Source organism: Podarcis cretensis (genome assembly GCF_951804945.1).
Source record: "Podarcis cretensis genome assembly, chromosome: 12".
NCBI lineage: Eukaryota > Metazoa > Chordata > Lepidosauria > Squamata > Lacertidae > Podarcis > Podarcis cretensis.
Window position 1 is genome coordinate 9,879,914 of NC_137181.1, and position 21,557 is coordinate 9,901,470.

Sequence of the window (21,557 nt, forward strand, 5' to 3'; positions counted from 1 at the left end):
TGGTTTGTTACATTCTGCTGCAGATTTAATGTTCTCCAATGTAAGAAAAACTTCCTGCATGAGGAAAAAAAATAATATCAGGGAGAGGGCTAGGTTAAAATACATCTCCCTGATAAGATTTTTAAAATGGGGAAGCATTCAAACACACAGCCACCAACCACTAGCCTGATGTGACAAAGCCCAGTAAGAGCTATACCAAATTCTTCTGTTTGTGTAACTTAGATCTATTTTTTCTTTTCTTTTGAAACTGAGTAGACATCCCCATTTGTCTCCTAGGATACACATACATAGTTGAATCAATGTATAAATTCCTTACTTGACACCTTGGAACTCTGAAACCAAGCAGACTGATCCCAGGCCATGTCTCAAAATACACATGTGAATACAGACTGCTGTAAAAACTCTATTCGTTGGATGGATCAAGAGAAGACACCAGGCTGCTTGCTTCCCTGGCTTGGACCTGAACAATTTTTAGCAAAAAGAACCATCTATTTCTCAACCTTGTTATACTGATGGGTGGACACAAAAGCTTTCCCAATTTTCCTTGCTACTGTTGCATCCAAAGGATTCTTCTTCTGAGCTGCTTCATAAACTTCCAAAGCTTTCTCAGGCTATAATAAGTGACAGAAAAATTGCAGTTATTTTTGTAATATTAATATAGTTATTTTTGGAGTTTTTTGTTTGGTGTTCTTCAGTGATGAGTAGATTGATCCTATGCATGTTTACTTGCAAGTCAGGCCTACTGAGTTCAACAGGTGTAACTGTCAAGTAACAATGCACAGGACTACAGTCTTAGTTTCAATTTCAATTGGGAGTTGGGTAGCATTTTAGTTTTTTTAGGTATAAAATTTGCATTTTATCACTGTACACTGACCTCTTGAATATTCATGTAGGCATCCCCCAAGAGAAGGCTTGTATGAGGACTTGGCATGTTTTCACACAACTCACTAGATTAAAAAATGGAATGTCATTTAAGAAATGACAAACAGACTCAGTATACACAAGATGATTTTAGAGCTTCACACTTTTAAATTGGCACAGCAGCCTTAACTGTAATAGTCCCTAAAATGGATACAGCTACAGATTATGAACCCCCAAACAACACCAGAATAAAGCCAGTGAATTACCCTTCAAACATAACCTGGTTTGCAGGATCAGATATATGCGAGGTCACTTTGCACCACATCCTGAAGAAGTGAGCAACTGGTGCTCCACTTATAGTACATTAAAGCCTCATCCATACATGCATATGCATAATTCCACTTTTCTACACCTGATGACTGTCTGCTGAACTGACTCTGGGGGAAAGTGTAATGTTTAAGGTCATACAAAAATGATCAAAGGGCTACAACACCTCCCCTTTGAGATGTTCCAACATTTGGGGCTTTGTAGTTTTGAGGGGAAAGAATGAAGATGGGTATATGATAGAGGTACTGTACTCTTTTCAGCACCAGCTAAAAAACATTGTTTCGAAAAGTCTACTCAGATGCTAACAAAGTTAAGGTGAATTTTAAACTGCTTTAGTATTTTCACTTTTTATACATTTTAAGTATATTTTTCTTTATTTTATTGTTTTACCTTTTTGTAAACTGCTTTGAGAGTGTGTGTTTTTATTTACAATCAAGCAATGTATAAAATTTATAAAATTTAAAAAAAATGATAGAGGGGTATAAAATTACACATGGTTTGGAGAAAGTAGGTAGAGATTTTTTTTTATTCCTCTTTAATTAATACTAGAACCAATGATCATCCAATAAAGTAAGATATTGTAAGAGTGAAAAAGCACATATTCCTGTTTCCCGAGTGCTAAGAGCTCCTAGCAATGGTGCTGAATCAGAAGAAGGCGTCTTTGAAAAGTAAGCAGATGGGGGCTTTCCTCCCCAATACATTGCTGTGTTAGGAATAGAGGTTTGCCTGAAGAACAGAAAATGTTTTTCCTCTTCATCACACATACTCTCCAACATTTCTCCACTGAAAACAGGGATATCCCATTCCATAATGATAATTTTACTATTTGTACCAAACCATCTGACTGGGTTGCCCCAGCCACTCTGGGTGGCTTCCAACATATATAAAAACATAATAAAACATTTTTTAAAACCGCCCTGATACAGGATTGCCTTCAGACGGCCTGAGGGTCAAATAACTCCATACCCTCCAACATTTCTCCAGTGAAAATAGGGATGTCCTAAGGAAAAGCAGGACATTCCGGGATCAAATCAGAAACTGGGATGGCTTCTCTAAATCAAAATGTCACTGGAAAATAGGGACACTTGGAGGGTCTGTTATCACAGTGCTGTACTTGGAGAAGGAAAATCTGTCCTCCCAACACAGTGGTTTGATGGGGAAGAATCGCCCCCTGCTACACTACTGTTTGAAAGAAGGATGAGGCTGTGGGGCTGTCTGAGTGAATGTGGTCTGTGTGTATTAGCCATGCCCATCAGTGGCATGTGATCCTCAGAGCAGTGGCTAACTTTGCAGGCCTTGCACTGCAAAGGTTAGGCACCTCTGTTCTTAAAGGTTCTGATAAAAAAGGTAAAGGTACCCCTGCCCGTATGGGCCAGTCTTGACAGACTCTGGGGTTGTGCGCCCATCTCACTTAAGAGGCCAGGGGCCAGCGCTGTCCGGAGACACTTCCGGGTCACGTGGCCAGCGTGACATCGCTGCTCTGGCGAGCCAGAGCCGCACACGGAAACGCCATTTACCTTCCCGCTGGTAAGCGGTCCCTATTTATCTACTTGCACCCGGAGGTGCTTTCAAACTGCTAGGTTGGCAGGCGCTGGGACCGAGCAGCGGGAGCGCACCCCGCCGCAGGGATTCGAACCGCCGACCTTTCGATCGGCAAGCCCTAGGCGCTGAGGCTTTAACCCACAGCGCCACCTGCGTCCCTGAAGGTTCTGATAAGTCTCTCAAATAATCCTTGCTCTGATGCTCTGGATTCATTCCTGCACCTCAAGCAAAATATGAAAAAGAATACTTGCATAAAGCAAAATTAACATTACCAATAGCATCCAATATACAGTCTCTTATCCTTTCGAACTTGAAGGTATATCTGAGCCATTTTTTCCTTAACCTCAGTGTAATACGGCTGGCATGGTGTGACATTCCTTAGCATAGTTAGGGCTGAATCAACTTCCCCTTTGCTGAGAGCCAAATCTACATTAGCAACCATGACGCGGGTTTCTTCTGATGTCCCATTAAATTCAATAATGGCATCTTGCATTATCTTAGTAGCTTCATGCTAGAATGTTAAAACAATACATGGAAATTCTTCAAAAACTTAAATGCTACATAGAAAAGGTAATGCTACTGCTGCTGCTACTAATAATAATAATAAGAAGAAGAATTAACATTTATATAGCACTTTTTGAACACTCAAAACCCTCTATATACATTAATCTCAGTCAACTTTATAACAGCTCTGTAAAGCAGATCAGTATTACTATCACCATATTGCAGAGAACTGAAGCTGAGAGTGGTTTGATGTGTGAGTTCATGAAAGGCAAAATTTGAACTGGAGACTTCCTGGTTCAAACCTCAGCTTTTATCTATTATTTTAACCATTGTATTCCTTATATGCTTTCCCCTAATACAAGGCAAGTTACTGATCTATTTGAATTCCATGAACAAAGACTCAAATATTCAGAAAGAAATCATTTGACTCACTCGCATGATGGTGGACTCTCCTTCATTGGAGGTTTTTAAGCAGAGGTTGGATGGCCACCTGTCATGGATGCTTTAGTTGAGATTCCTGCATTGTAAAGGTAAAGGGACCCCTGACCATTAGGTCCAGTCGTGGCCGACTCTGGGGTTGCGGCGCTCATCTTGCTTTACTAGTTGTGGGAACCGACGTAAAGCTTCCGGGTCATGTGGCCAGCATGACTAAGCCGCTTCTGATGAACCAGAGCAGCGCACGGAAATGCCGTTTACTTTCCCGCCGATGTGGTACCTATTTATCTACTTGCAGTTTGACATACTTTCAAACTGCTAGGTTGGCAGGAGCAGGGACCGAGCAATGGGAGCTCACCCCATTGCAGGGATTTGAACTGCCAACCTTCTGATTGGCAAGCCCTAGGCTCTATGGTTCAACCCACAGCACCACCCGCGTCCCATCTCCTGCACTGTAGCAACCTGCAATTCTATGGTTCTATCAAAATTGCTGCCTTTTGAAATGGGAGTTCCAAAAGACAATGGTATAATGCGCTGCCTGACGCAAGTCCTTCCCATTGTGTCCTGAATCCGCTACCAGTGAATGGGCTCAGGACAGATAAGCCCATTAGGTTTTGAATAAAACTGCAGGATCTGATTCAACCTCTTGCAGATATCATTTCCAATAATCTTCCCTTCAAATAACATAAAAGAACATCTGAATTTATGTAATTGATAGTTTCTCCAGTTTATTTTTGACCAGTTTACTTTTAAAATGAGTGAGTTCATCAGGTTTGCTCTTTACCCCAGAGGGTCTTGCTTCCTTTAAAAATATTAGACATCACATTTACTGAGCAGATAATATATAGAACTTCTTACCAGTTCCCCGTTGAATCGAAGAGCTTCAGCGAGTTCCAGATAGATGGAGACTTGTTCACTTATAACTATACGGGGGCCCTGGCCTTTCTTAGCTTCCCCTTTCATTTGAGGTAAACTGATAAGCATTTTTAAGACTTTTATGGCTTCAGGATACTCTCCAGCTTTATTCAGCGCTCTAGCCCTGATGAAGTGATACCATGGAGAATCACGAAGCTGCCCAAAATATGAAAAAAGTGACATTAGTAAGAACATCCAATGCAAACTTCATCCTAAATTTTTTTTTGCATGTGTACTGGTCACATGCATGTAGAGTAACAAGGAAAAGCCTTGTAAGCTTGGTACTCACAAGCATTTACATTGTTCCTTTTGGGCTCCATCTTACCTGAAAATTGTAGCTGACTCCTATTTCAAGTGAATGCACACATTCTTTGATGTTTCCTTGAGAGAGGTGGATCTGGGCCATAAGAAGATTGGCATCTGTTGATGTCGGATCCAATTCTAAACAACGCTGCAGAGTACCCTGGGCAGTTTCTAGTTCTCCTGCAAAATAGCCTAACATGTTGTTTTGCTCTCAACATGCCATTTTTTTTTACAAAAACCAAGTTATACTTTACTTAATCTTATGTAGGCCTTCCTGAGTAAGCACAACAGTTTACTAACTTGATCCCATGCTATTCAGTGTGGTTAAGGTGAAGACAGATGGAATATTTTTGGAGCAGTAATGAACAATGGTGATTACAATATGTACTGTTTCGTCTGCTGAGATCTGAAAACTTGGTTCTCCATGTCTGTAGCAATTTCAGTTTGAATTCAGTTCAGTTTCGGTTTGAATTAGAGTAAAAACAACTGTGAAAGGTGTATTGGCAGCTTAGTTCCTATGATATCACCAACCAGTTTTGCAACTGTTTTATAAACATTTACAGGTTTTGTTTTTAATAAAGCAAAGGATAAGTTTGTAAAGAAATACACACATGATTTTTTTTTTAAAAAAGTAGCCTGCTCAAAAGCATGAGGGAGCATGACTGATGGGTGAACAAGCATCTTATATAGGAAGCTGCTGTACATCCAATCAGATCAATGGTCCATCTAGCTCAGTACTGTCTACACCAGGCTTCTTCAACCTTGGCCCTTCAGATGTTTTGAGACTACAGTTCTCATCATCCCTGACCATTGGTCCTGCTAGCTAGGGATCATGGGAGTTGTAGGCCAAAAACATCTGGAGGGCCGAGGTTGAGGAAGCCTGGTCTATGCTAACTGGCAGCAGCTTTTCAGGGTTTAAGATAGAGTTTCCCCCTCAGGTATTGAACCTGAGACCTTATGCATACAAAGCAGATGTTCTACCACTGAGCTACAGTCCTTACCCAAATGGCATACAAAAATACCAGATTATCTGGTATGACATGCAAATTCCAAAGATGGGTTCACACCCTGAGTGCGCTTTTAAATACTGTTTTCTTCATATTTATTGTTCGTGAGAATTGAGATTTGTGCTATCTTCCCTCCAGTAGTGCAAGGCGAGCTGTGAGCTCAGTTGGGAACTGGACCAACCCCTCATTTTTAATGTGGTTTTGCTCTCTTGGGGATTGTATCGTGTGTAGCTCTGACTCTTCCCCTTTGTCTTTGATCTTTGTATCCCCAAGTCAAGGATCAGAAGCATTATTGCTTCTTAGGTTAATAAGAAGCTTGGACTTTTTAATTCAGTTGCAGTTAAATTGTTTTAAACTGTTTGTAATATTGTGTTTTAATTGCTGTAACCCACCCCAGGAACTTAAGGTGAAGGGCGGGAAACAACAATAATAGTTAAAAAGCTCATTCCCTGAAAGCAACTCCCAGCAACCTAAAATCCATAAGCATTTTTTACTTTTTTCTTGAGTAGACACTCAGAACTCAATTTACCTGATAAATATTTAACCTGTGCCATTAGATAAAGAGGCTCAATCATTCCAGGGGTGGCTTTCACAAGTGGATTCAAAATTATAGTTACTTGCTTCAGAAGTGAAGATAAAACCTGACCTGGTAACCGAGGCTACGGAGAGAATGTGAAATTGCATTATTTTCCAGAAAAATAAAATACAGGGTAAAATTGATGTATTTGGTAAACATTCCCCAAGTCTAGCCCAGGGGTCATGGTACTTATGAACTTCAATCTGTCTACATTGCACAAGATTTCTATGAATATATCTGAGTGCTTATGGGAACATTTATATAGTTCCTTCTGCTGCTATCAGTAATTGTTATGTAGTGATTTGTTATGAGTTATTGTGTTGTCATTTTTAAAGGGCTGTGCCTTTTTACAGATTCTTTTTAGCTTTATTTTTGTTGTAAACCACCCTGTGGTTTGTGAGAAGGGTAGTATATAAAGAATCTAAGTAAATAATTCTGGGCACCCCACAATTGCTTGGGCGAAGTGGGGAGAAACAGCGGGGCAGATGGAATGCAGCCAGCCAAGGAAACAGAAATCTCACAAGCATCAGACTGGGAAAGATGCAGTTTTTACCTTCTGCTTACTGAGAGAAGTGGTGCTTCTATTAATCTTAGCACAGTCTGCCTGCCTCACACTGGCAAACAGAGAGAGAGGTTACAGTGTTCATGGTCAGGATTTTGGTTGTTGTGGGACTGAGGAAGCTATCTTTGCAAGTGTCTGCCTCTCGCAGCTCCACAAATAACTCTGCTCTGGTACAGTCTACTTTTGTAGTGTTTGTACAATCTTGCTTTGCGTAGCATCCTGAAATGGTTTTACATTACTGACAAGAACAGGATAATTTTAGGTGTACCTGAAAAATAAGCAGGATGGTACCCCACACAATCACATCCTACTTCAAACACTGACTATAAGTCTCCAGCTCTCTCCTCACAAGCAAATCCTTCATGTAAAAGGCTGCCACCTTTCAACCCCCAATAAATCCTACTATTTAGCAAATGGGGAGTGCAAAACTCAAGCTTCTACCTGCTTGGGACAGAAGACTAAATATTCTTTCACAATTTCAATCATAAACATGGGGTTCAGCTTTTCATAGTATTCAATGCTTAGAGGAAGTCCATGCAAAGCAGAACAATGAAGTTCTGCAGCTTCGTTGAGAAAGGCACAGGCAGCCTGATCATTGTTTTTCCTTGAAGCAATCACACCTTGAAGATAAGCTAGAAGCTGTGAGAAAAAAGCACACAGAATTTTTAATGAACAAGAGATTTGGCTTAAGATCAACCCAAAGTTTCCCTTTAGATAATCTATTAGAATCAGTGCAGAACTGCAGATGTACAATTAAACCAGGCTTTGGGACCTGGGAGGGCAGGTTCATTTTTCTCCTACTTCATGTGTGGAGAGGACCCAACCCTTCTCTTTCTGCTTAGGTTGATGTGTGGCCATCATTAGCTCAGGCTGGATTTTAACTCAGGAAGCACCTAAACTTGCTTTGTTAAACTAGTTTCAATCATCGTCCTCAAAATGAATTAAAAGCATCCCTGCATTCTTCTGATCAAGGTTGGCAAAGACTGTAAAGGGAGATAACAGACACTTTCCCAGTCCTTAGAAGCTGATATATTTTACATCCACACAATCATATATGGCGAAGTCATGCAAAAGTGCTAAACAGCAAATATACTTATGGATTTATCATTATGCACATAAATGCATTTATTGTACAGCAGCCCACAGTGCCACCTAAGATGCAGAAATTATTGTGTGACAAGAGTACAATTTGATGGATTGCAAAGCAGGCATTGTATCCATCCAAAAATAGCAGAGAATGTCTTTGCCACTAAATGTTATGGGGAAATTACAACTCTAATAATGTACTGGGAAGACTAGCTGAGTGGCATATTTTCTCTAAAAGAAGCCAGGGATGAGAACAAGATCATTCCGTGCCCCACCAATTACGGCATTCCAGCATTCCTTTACATCATGCTGCATTTCAGCAAACTAATGTGCCAAGCTGAAGAGGTGCTGGGAACAAATGCAGTATTAAATAGTTATACATATGATCTCCCCTAAGGTAGGACTTCTGAGCACAGCCAACAAGAAGAGAGCTGAAATGCAATTGAACATACTTCTACCTAATAAAACTGGTAACCTGAGGTAGGTGGGGATTAACATGACCAGTGGCATTCTTTGGCCAAATTCATCCCAGGGTCAGTTAGCTGCCGACCCTTCTGAAATTTTTGGAGCCTAGCAATATTAAGCAGGGTGGAAAATACAGTAGAAAAGACTGAAGTGACCACCACCTGAAGAAACATACAATTATATGGGGTTGGGCAGGTGTTCACCTGCATTTGACAATTCATGGTAAGCATATACATAAGAAATCAAAGGAAATAAGTGTAATCTAACTGAAGATTTTCCCGTAGACTGCTGAACTTCCTTTAGAAACTCCAGTTGATTCTCTGCTTCTTCAATTTTCCCTCCAAGCACCTGGCACCATATAGATCCTGAAAAGTAATTATCAGCAATAAATTACATTTTCGTAAGTATGGTTAAAAGCGGGTGGCGCTGTGGGTTAAACCACAGAGCCTAGGACTTGCCGATCAGAAGGTCAGTGGTTCGAATCCCCGCAACGGGGTGAGCTCCCATTGCTCGGTCCCTGCTCCTGCCAACCTAGCAGTTTGAAAGCACCTCAAAGTGGGAAGGTAAACGGCGTTTCCGTGCGCTCCTCTGGTTCGCCAGAAGCAGCTTAGTCATGCTGGCCACATGACCCGGAAGCTGTACGCCGGCTCCCTCAGCCAATAAAGCGAGGTGAGCGCCGCAACCCCAGAGTCGGTCACGACTGGACCTAATGGTCAGGGGTCCCTTTACCTTTAAATATGATTAAATGTACTTTGAATTACAACCACAAATGTTAAATTGTAAATCACTAAGGGGATGAGGGGTCATATTGGGAAAGTATCATGAATCTGAGTAGGGTACAGCTGTGGCCTCGCACCCAATGCTACCTTAAAGTGCAGCAGCTTCTTTCTGTAGTGCCACAGTTAAAATAGCCCCTTACAATTGGACTTCATTAATTCAAATTTTGTCCCCATCCTCCTACCTGCTGAGTTATATGAGAGCAACACTGGGACTAAGAAGTAGGAAACTGACAGTCAGTTCCACTCCCTGGATTTGTTGGAAGAAAGTAGGCAGGTGGGGGTTAACTGAGGGCAAGCTTAGCTTGATGGGGGAGAGCCCTATTTGCTCTAACAGACCAGCCTCCAGTGCAGTTCACTAATCTTATTAACTGTTTGGGCAGTCTTGAGCTAGACGTTGTTGCCAATTTACATATTACTGCCTGTAACAGCTGGGCAGGTCTGAGCTAGAGGCTGCAGCCAAATTACATATTACTAGCTTCAAGTCACATGTCCCTGCCTGGATGAATCACACTCTTTACACACACTGAGCTCTTCATTATATGTTAGACCCTCATTCCAGCCTTTTTCCATCAGAACTATAAAGTGAGAAAATTCTCAGGAGAGATTGCTATGATCCTAACAAGATGGTCTATGTCTAAGAACATAAATCTTTCTGGGGAGTGGATCTTCTTTGCACAGTGGGTGAGCAAATGCATAACCTCCTCTGCCTCCAGCATGCACATAGTACAGCATCTGATGTGAAAAATCTTCATGTAAGACTGTATGAATAAGGGGACAAATTGGTTCTTATGCCCCCTTTGTTTGAGGGGAAGAATTATCCGGCCAACACACATACGGCTTCACACACTGAGCATCCCATCAGATGTCACTATTGTATATAGTAGATGACAGATGTGTATCCACTCCTTCAGAGTCCAGGTAACTCCATGCACCAGATCTAAAAGTGACTTGAGGTTGGCACATGGTCCAAAGGTTTTTATTTTATTAGGTTGAAGAAAGACAGATACTAAATTAAACTAAAATAATAATAATAATTCTTAACAGCCTACCTGTCATTGAATCTGCGGTGTTTTCATTCAACTCGGAGGCTTTTGCATACCATTCAGATGCTTCCTTCCAACACCCTTGAAGAATTAGCAGATATCCTAACTCATTCGCATAATGTGCATTACTAGATATTAGGTTGCTACCTGAGTCTTTAACAAACTCATACACTTCCCGGAGGATATTTTGATTCTTCCCGCACTAAACAGAACATAATTTAAAGGGCAAAAAATTAATGTCATGCTCATGAAGCACATATATGATCAAAAATGCCATGTGGTGGGATGGAAGTATTGAAAATGCATAATTACATTTGTTCATTATGTGAAAAAAAACCTAAGCATTATCAATTTATACAGCTAGCTAGTAAATTAGATTTCCCCACACATTTGTAAGACTTTCTTTGGGGGGGAGCACCCACAATATTTCAAATGGGGAAGGCACCAAAGATAGGAAAGAAAACAAATTACAGTATTATTAAGCAAGATAGGTCATAGTAATGGTAAACATGCCCTTACCAGTCTGCTGATTACAAGGATTTTTTGAAGGTGAAGTTCGGATCTTTGGGGCTCCTTCAACTCCAAAGCAACAATAAATTCTCTAAGCATTTGCAGTGCCTGCATTAAAAAGTTTAATATTAATCAGAGACACTGCCACTTATTTTATATCTAATACACTGAATGGCATAACAAGTAGTGAGTTAGCTAAAGGTGAAAAACTATGTACACATTTTAAACATAAGAGTTAGGCACTTGATTTTAAAAACAAAATCTGGGATTTTGAGTCCTTCACATTACGCTACATATTAGTATCTATGAAGCAAACATATCCTCAAGTATAGAAATGCTTAATATAAAGAGTACACAAAGGCAACATTACTAATGATAAGCTATCCATCAAATCATTGCGGGCAAAGAGCACCATGAAGACTATGTTTGTTTTAAAATTCTAGGACACCAATTTTATATTCCAAATGTCAAAAAATATATAACACTCACCAAAACTTTATTCCCAGTAATAGCAAGATGATTTACAACCATGTACTGGAGTCCATCTATATCATTTGGATCCTTGCTTAGGATTCTTAAACAAGAATTTGTTCAAAAGTATTAAGAGAGAAAAGTAAATTATAGCATAAATGACTTATTTATGCTATTTTAATTTCAATTATGCCTATTATTGAAAGAAAGAAAATCTATTATTACCGTATTTTTCGCCCCACAGGACGCACTGGCCCATAGGACGCACCTAGTTTTTTTTGGGGGGAAATAAAGAAAAAAAAAATATTTCCCCAACAGGTGCGGGGCTGGGGCGGGGGAAGCCCGAGCTTCCCCCAACCCCAGCCCCCAGAACAGGCTGCTATCCGCTAGCCGTGGGAGAGCCACGCGACTTTGTGGGGCTCTCCTACGGCTAGCAGAGTGCTGCGCGAAGCCCGAAGCTTGGGGCGTGCTGAGCTCAGCGCGCCCCAAGCTTCTGGGTGCCGGCAAGGTCTCCGCTAGCCGTGGGAGAGCTGCATCTCCCACGGCTAGTGGATAGCTTCCTGAAGCCTGGAGAGCGAGAGGGGTGCACACCGACCCCCCTCGCTCTCCAGGCTTCAGCAAAAGCCTGCATTTGCCCCATAGGATGCACACACATTTCCCCTTCATTTTTGGAGGGGGAAAAGTGCATCCTATAGGGCGAAAAATACGGTAATTAAAAGCTACATACTTATTGCTAGTCACACTCAGATAAAGGAGAAAACAAGTTTAAGGTTTAGAAAGACAGAATTTATCTCATAATTTTAAAAGACAAATTGGAGAGTGGGAATGATCGTTTTAGGGGGAAAATGGATTTTGTGACTTATCTACATCTGCTGAAAGTGGAAAGAGTTAGAAGACCTAGGAGCACCAGGAAGGCAATGTTAGCTGAAGCACAGAACATGGTAGCCAACAGTACAGGTACTGGGGACACCTACTGGCCATTATGTTGAACATCCATAAGAATTAGGATTATATTTTAAATAACCACTTTATAGGGAAAGAACCAAAGGTCAACAGAGGAGCACAAGCTTTGCATGTAAAACATTCCAGGTTCAATCTCTGACATCTCTAGGACTAGGAAAGACTCCTGTCTTCCCAAACTGCTGCCCTCCAGATGCTTTAACTGACAGCTCTCAGCATCCCTGATGTCACATAGAGGAGGGAGAAAGGTTGTTTTCTGCTGCTCCAGAGAAGCGGACATGGAGCAATGGTTCCAAACTACAAGAAAAAAGATTCCACCTAAACATTAGGAAGAACTTCCTGACAGTAAGAGCTGTTTGACAGTGGAATTTGCTGCCAAGGAGTGTGGTGGAGTCTCCTTCTTTGGAGGTCTTTAAGCAGAGGCTTGACAACCATATGTCAGGAGTGCTCTGATGGTGTTTCCTGCTTGGCAGGGGGTTGGACTCGATGGCCCTTGTGGTCTCTTCCAACTCTATGATTCTATGATTCTATGATTCTATGTGTGCAACATTGTATTTCTGATGCATGGAAATGCTAGAAGAGAAAGACTTGCAAAAAATGAGTAGAAATTTTTAGCATCTGTTTGGAGGGGATCCCAAATTTTTGGGTTTGTATTTAATAAAGCTCTATTTGGCACTTCCAACTCTATGATTCTATGACGACTGCCATCTCTCTCATTAGCCAAAGACTTGGAGAAGCAAATATGTCTCCTGTTGCCAGCCATGAAGATCCTGAGACTCCGTGGTGAAGCTTCTTCCAGAGGATTCTCCAGAAGGGCCCTCAGAGTGGGTTCCAAACTGAGTGCCAGCAGATAAGCCCCTGGTGGAGTCTAAGGGAAACACCAAGCCACCCACTATCCCTCAAAAGAGCAGATGTCTAAAGATTCATACCCAGCCTGCAGGGTCACAACCAAGTATGTGCCTGTGAGTCCAAAGTCATCATGCTAGTCAGGAATATAGGACTCATAGTGAGAGGCAGCTTCGTATATAGAGGTTGGCCAACCTGTTTACAAATGAAATGGCACGTCTCAATTTCTTCCGTTGCTGAAAATCATCTCCTACCGTTTACTTTCTTCTGCAGTTTGCTCCCAGTCCTGTGATGCTAAATGTAGTCTCATCTTGATGACAATAGCTGGTGTAAATAAAGGGAAAGTAACTACTAACTGGCTAATTATTTCCAGAGCTCCGGAGTAATTCTGTTGCACCATGAAATATTTTGCCTATAGAAAGTGGGAAGGGGGGGGGTGAGGAGAGAAAAAATATGTATCATTTGAAATAGGTACTTGAGTGGATGTATGCCACCGCAGTCAACACAAGATATATACCACTTTCTGTGGCCAGTTCATAATGGAGTCACATCACATTCACCTATCCTGGATTTTGCCAGCAAAATCAATCCAATACAGTTTTGTAGTCAGAAGGCAGCTACCCGGTGAGAGATGCCTATGGCAGAAGTTTCATTTTTAAAAAACAAGTATGGTGTACACATGCTGTCACCAATGTGGCAAATAAGAAGTGGAGTTTCAGTCAATCACATTTTATTCTTTGAAAGAATAAATAAATAAATAAATAAATAAATAAATAAATAAATAAATAAATAATTTATCCCCCCCCCCAGCCAAAGCCGGGCTCAGAGCGGCTAACAACAGTAAAATAATACTGTTTTTAAGAGGTTTTAAAAATGTTTTTGTTTTATCACTTATTTGCCATCCCGGGCTCCTCTAGGAAAGGTATTAATAAAAATAATGGCAGCCCATTTTTTCATCATGGCCTTATCAAATGATATTTTTAGAACTAGATGAGTTATTTTGTTGGTATGTTGGCTTGTATGTTTCTTGGTTAAAATCTGATATGTTTTAACTGCTTTAACTGTGAGAGTTTATGAGTTTATATTTGTACATGGTTCTAAACCATTTTAAGAGGCAACTTTGCTTGAAGAGTGATCTAAAAGTCTTTTAAATAAACAAGCAAATATATAATCAAATGACATTTGGTCATCTCTGTTCTACTCAGACCAAACCTCCTAAATTTGACTTTGTAGGATATATCCAGGCAATCTGACATATAGTGACAGATATGACCACTGATTTCAATGGGTTTCAGTGCACCTAGCTCTGCATAGGATCAAGTTAAAGGATTTTGGAGTTGGATTTGCAGTACCCCAAGGTTTCAGCCTCCAGGGATATAGTTCTAACCACTTGGTTATCCTGTCTAAAATGAGAGAGAATGATAGCAAAGCTAAAAGTAAATTATCTACCTTTCCCATCATCCCAAATATTTCTGTATTGTCTTGAATCCCTTCATCCAAATATTTTATAGCCTTCTTAGCAGCATGAGCTTTGTCACTGGTAACATATATCCATCCTTTCAAAACTAGTCCCTGCAGAGGTGGAAAAAACAAACACCTCCTCAGCAAAGTAATGAAACTCTTCAATTACAGCATTAGTATGCCAACAGTAAAGGTAAAGGTAAAGGTACCCCTGCCCATACGGGCCAGTCTTGACAGACTCTGGGGTTGTGCGCCCATCTCACTTAAGAGGCCAGGGGCCAGCGCTGTCCGGAGACACTTCCGGGTCACGTGGCCAGCGTGACATTGCTGCTCTGGCGAGCCAGAGCCGCACACGGAAACGCCGTTTACCTTCCCGCTGGTAAGCGGTCCCTATTTATCTACTTGCACCCGGAGGTGCTTTCGAACTGCTAGGTTGGCAGGCGCTGGGACCGAGCAGCGGGAGCGCACCCCGCCGCAGGGATTCGAACCGCCGACCTTTCGATCGGCAAGTCCTAGGCGCTGAGGCTTTAACCCACAGCGCCACCTGCGTCCCGTATGCCAACAGAATGTCAATTTAATAGTTCCCATACAATTACTTTTTTCAGATACAAAAGTTAAACGCAATTAGAAACCAAATATATAAGAAACCTTAGGACACTAGTATTTTCTGATAAAATATAACTAAGAACAAATACCATCCTTCTGCCAAGACAATTCACATTCTGCTGTTTCACCACCAACTGAGCAGGAAGAGTGTGATACACGTTTGGAACACACTGATAATTAAGGTTGTAGGTTTTGTATTTAAAAGTTCTCCCTCTCCCAGAACTAAGATTTGAGAAGCTCTTGGAGCCAGAGACCACAAGACTCATTGGGACTTTGAATGATTACAGGAAGCAATCTATGAAGAACATAGTACTGTGAAGACCTCTACTGAAACAGAAGCAAAGCTTTCATTCCCCCACATTACCAACCCCTGTACTTGCTTCCCTTCCAGCATCCTCAGATCCAAAAGATACTTTCTAGAATTCTCCTGCATCCTACTGTCATAGAATTATAGAATTGTATAGTTGGAAGGGACCCTGAGGGTCATCTAGTTCAATCTCTGCAATGCAGGAATCTCACCTTAAAACATCCACAACAGATGGCCATCCTACCTCTGCTTAAAAACCACCAATTAAGGAATGTCTGTTCTGATCGAATAATGGTTACCTCTGAATATGGTCTGCACTATGAGCCATACAAGGATCTCAGAGAACAGAGCCTGACAACCTACTGAGAGGTTAGTTGGCTGTATACATCATATCAAAATAGTCACATCACTTTTAAAGTATTGAAATGTTTTTTATTTCTTTTACATTGCAGTCCTATGAATATCTATCCATAATTCAGTTCCATAGTTCAGTGGGGCTCACTTCCAGATAAGTGTGTACAGCACACTTTTTTGGGTTGTTGGGAGCTGCATGGATGTGCCAGAGCCAGTGGTGGAACAAGCCATTCAAACTCACATATAAATGTGGTGGGGAGGAAGGAGCACAGGAAATGACTCTCCTCATGCTGCTTCCTCATCACAACTGCACCCCCTAGCACAGCTGTTTGGTTGGCTGAGAGTTATGCAATTTATATGAGGAACACACACAGGAATAACTGTGGCAGACTAGGGGGGGATTTGGCAGAGACAACAGCTTGGGAATTTGGACTGGACTGGACTCGACTGAAGGCCTATGAGGGCCAAAGGCAGGTTGTGGATTATCCACATGTGGTATAGAGGATTGCAAACTATAAACATTTGGTGATAAATTACTCTTATTTAACTTGTATAGGCAACAAAATCTCACTACAGTAAGCAAATGCACACTACAGCAAATTCTCACTACAGAAGCAAATGCACAACTAGGGCTCCTCTGAAGTAGCATTCTGGGCTAGTCAAAAACTCTGGGAAGTCCATAAGCAACTGCATTCACTACCTGTATGTTCCCAGTCTTTATGAACTTTAATGTTTCATTTAGCTTTTACAGCCGGGTGATAACCATTGATAAATGGCAAACTCCATGAATAACCCCTTTCAAAGCTAAGTAGAATAAGGGGTGCTTTCATTTAACAAACAAAACCAATTTTAATTTAATTTGCTTTTGTACCAAAGTGGAGAAATCCACTTTGTGAGATTTGGCTTCATCACTTTCAGTTCAATCATGAGCTGTCTAGTGAAACTAGGGTGATGATAGTTAAGATTTTTTAAGAATGAAGGACCTGGTATTAAAACATGGAAGTACCAAGTTGTTATCCTCCTCTGCACACTTACCAGGGAGCGTGCATTTAACTCACTGGGAATTACTGCTGTGTATACGTTTGTAAGATAATCAGTTTATCGACTGATTCACGTTGATGTGAAAGAACAGGTCTGATTTCATAATAAGCAATGAGAAACACAGTGAAGATTAGGTAGTACACTGGCTCCAGTTCAGAAGGCTGATCACATATATTTCAGCTGACTTCCTCAACTGAACAGATGGTTGGCACTGTCAGCTTTGCCAGCACTGAACATCTGTCACAGTGGGAAGGGTGAAGGAGATGTCTAGAGTCACTCTCTGGCCTTCCTGAAACAGAAGTGCTGACAGTTTGGTGCTGTCAGAACTGACAATGTTTACCATCTGTTTGGTAGTTGGTACACATTCCAGGGTGACTATGCATACAACCTTGAGTTCTGGATGCAGATATGTCCCTGCTCCCAGCTCCTTTTTGTGTGCATTGCCCAGAAGGGTTAGGCTGTCTTTGAACATGGATGACACTTGCAAGAAGGTTATAACTATGCTTTTCTGGCTTACATTCTATGAAGTATTGAATAGGCCTGGCACATTTCAATGTTCAGTGAACAGCCTAATCTACTCCACTTTACCTCTCTTGCTCCATTAGACACTTTCAGCATTCTGTCAACATATTCCTTTGCTTTATCATTTTTATTCAGGAGCCACAGAAACATTCCAGCATAATACAGTGCATTACTTCCGGCGGTCTTCCGCGCTTCCTTTAATTTGGTTTCCAAGTCCAAAAGGGCAGAAGTATCTGAAAGTAAACAGGACGGGTGGTGGTATATGCTACCCTTGTTATCCACTTGTCTGGTTTTCATGTATCACACAAGATAGGCCAACAAAGAAGCTCCTAGGGCTGATTCAAGGAAAACAATTTGGGGAGGAAAGTTACATCATGAAGTGTGCAAGGTATGAAACACTTAGAGAATTGCAGGTCTTTTTTCATGTTATGTTCTAAATGTGAAAACTGTTTAAGTCAAATTGCATTTGAAAGTGACGGAACTTCTAAAACTCTACGTCTTTGTTGTTATTCCCAAAGTGTAGTTAATTTTAAGTGTAACTAGCAAAACTGTACACTGAAATTTTCCAGTTCTCTCCTGGACTGTGTCTTCTGCCAACCTTCCATACTCAAGATTTATTCCATACTTTTTGATTTATTTTTTACATTACCCCCGCCCTCAATTTTCGTTTGATTTTAATACTGTTATTGGAAACACTGAATTTCTCATTTCTGACAACTTGTGATGAATGGCACAAAATGTATTTAATAGCACAGAACTTACCAACGTTTTCACATCTTTTGTGTGCATAAATGAGACCCAGGAGGCAACATAAGGAAACATCTACATGGCGCTTCCGGGCATTCTCTAGTAGTACAATGCCTTCTTGAATTCGGCCTGCAAGGATGTAATACAATTGACTCATGGGAGTGCCAGATTTTTATGGTGGGTTATCAGAATGGTAAAACAATACCAGAGATATATGCAAGCATGGTGCACTTTCTGTTTTCACTTCCACACCACAGTCTGGGATGAGTTCCTAATGTGAAACTTAGTGTTTCCTAGCCTTTGATATGCTCAGGTTTCATCTTTTAAAAAACTTTCCAGTTCTCAAGTTACCTCAGTATGCAGAACTCAGATGCATTAAAAAAAAAACACCTCAATTAGCTCAATTAGGCTTTTACATTGTATTTTGTTTCTAGAAAGATGTACTTTCAAAGTTTATTGATTTAAAGTATTTACCAAGAAGCAATGTTCCAAAACCCTTGAAAAACAACAGCACTGGATCATTAGCATGTTTTGCCAGTTCAATGTTTGTCACTTGAACAACATAGTTGAAGTATTTTTCTTGAGCATAGTATAGAATTTTAGCCTTGAGGGGGAAAGAGAAAATAATTGCTTGCTTGTTTATTATGCATTCCATAAAAATTATATACCAGTTTTGTAAAATTCCTCAAAGCAGTTTTAAAAAAGAATAAAACAATAACATTATTAGTAAATGTCAGGGACTCAGCGGGAGCGCAGGGAGGAGAGGAGATGGAAAGCGAGGGGGAGCAATCCGAGGGCAGCGTAGGAGAATATGACAGCAGCCCGATAGATTCCATGAGCCTCTCCAGCGAATCGGAAGATTCACAGAAGGGGGCGCCGATGGGCAGGGCAAGGGGCGACCCAAGGGGGACACCCCAGAAGCAAGGGGCCAGCGGGGACTCCCAGAGCACCAGTTGCAAATCAGGACCAGCTTCCCCACCAGAGCGTAGTGGGGGGGAGGAGTCCCAGGTGTCAGAGCCCACATATGCACCACCAGCGAGAGAAGATGAGTCAGGGTGGACCACGCCTCCATCGGAGAGCGAGTTAACGGTTAAGAGGAAAGTTGCAGGCTGGGCGCGCGCACCAAGTTCAAAGGTACAGGCGAGCGGCACAGAAGGTAGCCCGGATAGGGAACCAGGTCCTAAAGCCCGCCGGAAGGAGGGGCAAGAATCGTCAGGGTCAGCGTCAGAGGAGTCGAGGAAGGATGAGACCCTAGCGGGCAGGAGGGCCCAGAGGAGAAAGGAATTTAGGAAGAGGTGGAGCAAAGCGAGAGTCTTAAACTGGTGTGGAGGGGGAGGAGACTCAGACAGGACTTCGCCGGTCTAAGCTCGGGACGTAGAGCTGCACGCTGCGGCTTTGAAATGGAGACTGAATCTCAATAAAGACTTTTATACATAACTGCAGCCTAGCGTTGGTCCTCTGTGAGCTGGGACCTGGAGGCAGCTCTGACAGTAAACAATTAAAGCTTTCAAAAAATTAAAACCAGCAATAAACTAAAAACACATCAGCATTCTAGATAACTGGGCAGGCTTGCCCAAACTAATGTTTAGTATGTGCCGAAGAGTACAGTGTAGGCACCTGCCCAGTATCAATAGGCAGGGAGTTCCAACGTGTAGATACAGTCACACTAAAATAATGATTTATTACAGATGCGGAATGGGTATTATGTGGCACCTGTAACAGTGCTAGTTCCCCAGACTGTAGTGGTTGAGAAGGCAAATATAAGGTGATCTCACAGCTAACAGGTCTCAGGTTATTAAGGGCTTTGTATACTAATACAAGGGACGCAGGGTGGCGCTGTGGGTTAAAGCCTCAGCGCCTAGGGCTTGCCGATCGAAAGGTCGGCGGTTCGAATCCCTGCGGCGGGGTGCGCTCCCGCTGCTCGGTCCCAGCGCCTGCCAACCTAGCAGTTCGAAAGCACCTCCGGGTGCAAGTAGATAAATAGGGACCGCTTACCAGCGGGAAGGTAAACGGCGTTTCCGTGTGCGGCTCTGGCTCTGGCCAGAGCAGCGATGTCACGCTGGCCACGTGACCCGGAAGTGTCTCCGGACAGCGCTGGCCCCTGGCCTCTTAAGTGAGATGGGCGCACAACCCCAGAGTCTGTCAAGACTGGCCCGTACGGGCGGGGGTACCTTTACCTTTACCTTTATACTAATACAAAGTGGAAGACAGGAGTGCCTGGCGTGCTCTGGTCCATGGGGTCAGGAAGAGTCGGACACGACTAAAGGACAACAACAATACTAATAGTCCTGACGCTGTAGCGAATTGACAACCAGTGCAGATCTCCGAGCACAAATGTTATATACTGGGAAGGTCTCACTCCTTTCAGCGATCGCACTGCAACATTCTGCACTAACTGCAGCTTCATGTGCATTATTATTATTATTAATTGAATGTATATACCACCCTATACCCGGGGTTCTCATGGCTGGTTTCTGCTTGAATCCAAGGTTGTGGCTATGGGAGGAGCGAGACCGTTCGGTCGCAGGATCAGAATGTATATATGTGCCAATAAACGGTGTACAGTGGTGCCTCGCAAGACGAAAAGAATCCGTTCCGCGATTCTCTTCGTCTAGCGGTTTTTTCGTCTTGCGAAGCAAGCCCATTGACGGCTTAGCGGATTAGCGCTATTAGCGGCTTTTAGCAGCTTATCAGCTTAGTGGATAAGCAGGTAAGCAGCTTAGAAAAAGGGTGGGGGAAGGAAAAAAAAGTCGGAAAAACTCGCAAGACATTTCGTCTTGCGAAGCAAGCCCATAGGGAAATTCGTTTTGCGAAGCGCCTCCAAAACGGAAAACCCTTTCGTCTAGCGGGTTTTCCGTCTTGCGAGGCGTTCGTCTTGCGGGGCACCACTGTATCATAAAGACACCGCAATCTCCGCTGCCCCACAAGCCAAAGAACCCAGACCCTTGGACTGCTGGAATCTCTCCCCGCTCAGGTGGGGAGGCTCAGCACAATGGATACCGGGCAGCGCAACAACCCTGTGAGGTAGGCAAGGCACAGCAAAGGAGGGGGCGGGGCGGGCGAAAATCCGCCTAAGAGCCATTTGGTGAGCGCAGGAGTTTAAACCTCCCACGAATTAATAACGGGGGCCTGGCACCAGCCGCAGCCAAGCCGTGAGGCCGGTTGTACCAGGGCCTGAGGGTCTTCGTCAGCCATGGCCGCCGACAGCAACCGCCTGGGCAACGTTCGAAACGCCAACCGCCACAACGGCACGCGCCGCCTTCCCCTCTCAAGACGAGCACCTAGAGCAGCCAACCACCGCCCGGCGTGCGTGGTTACCTGCGGCC

At 42.5% G+C, this 21,557-nt stretch overlaps 1 protein-coding gene across 2 annotated transcripts in view; it reads right to left on the reverse strand.

Annotated features, from left to right (window-relative positions):
* TTC21A (tetratricopeptide repeat domain 21A) overlaps positions 1-21,524 on the reverse strand; it is a 32,716-nt gene extending 11,192 nt beyond the window's left edge. For both annotated transcript variants that reach the window (XM_079996394.1, XM_079996393.1), the window contains exons 1-17: positions 21,400-21,524; positions 18,706-18,835; positions 18,247-18,360; positions 17,551-17,717; positions 14,643-14,765; positions 13,448-13,605; positions 11,406-11,490; positions 10,926-11,024; positions 10,413-10,608; positions 8,852-8,949; positions 7,475-7,672; positions 6,424-6,553; positions 4,910-5,067; positions 4,528-4,740; positions 3,003-3,241; positions 875-947; positions 501-611 (exon numbers count right to left, since the gene is read on the reverse strand). In XM_079996394.1, the coding sequence (XP_079852520.1) occupies positions 501-611; positions 875-947; positions 3,003-3,241; positions 4,528-4,740; positions 4,910-5,067; positions 6,424-6,553; positions 7,475-7,672; positions 8,852-8,949; positions 10,413-10,608; positions 10,926-11,024; positions 11,406-11,490; positions 13,448-13,605; positions 14,643-14,765; positions 17,551-17,717; positions 18,247-18,360; positions 18,706-18,835; positions 21,400-21,426 (2,319 nt within the window). In that variant the 5' untranslated portion in view covers positions 21,427-21,524. The remainder of the gene's footprint in view (positions 1-500; positions 612-874; positions 948-3,002; positions 3,242-4,527; positions 4,741-4,909; positions 5,068-6,423; positions 6,554-7,474; positions 7,673-8,851; positions 8,950-10,412; positions 10,609-10,925; positions 11,025-11,405; positions 11,491-13,447; positions 13,606-14,642; positions 14,766-17,550; positions 17,718-18,246; positions 18,361-18,705; positions 18,836-21,399) is intronic.
* Between the last annotated feature and the right edge of the window lie 33 nt (positions 21,525-21,557).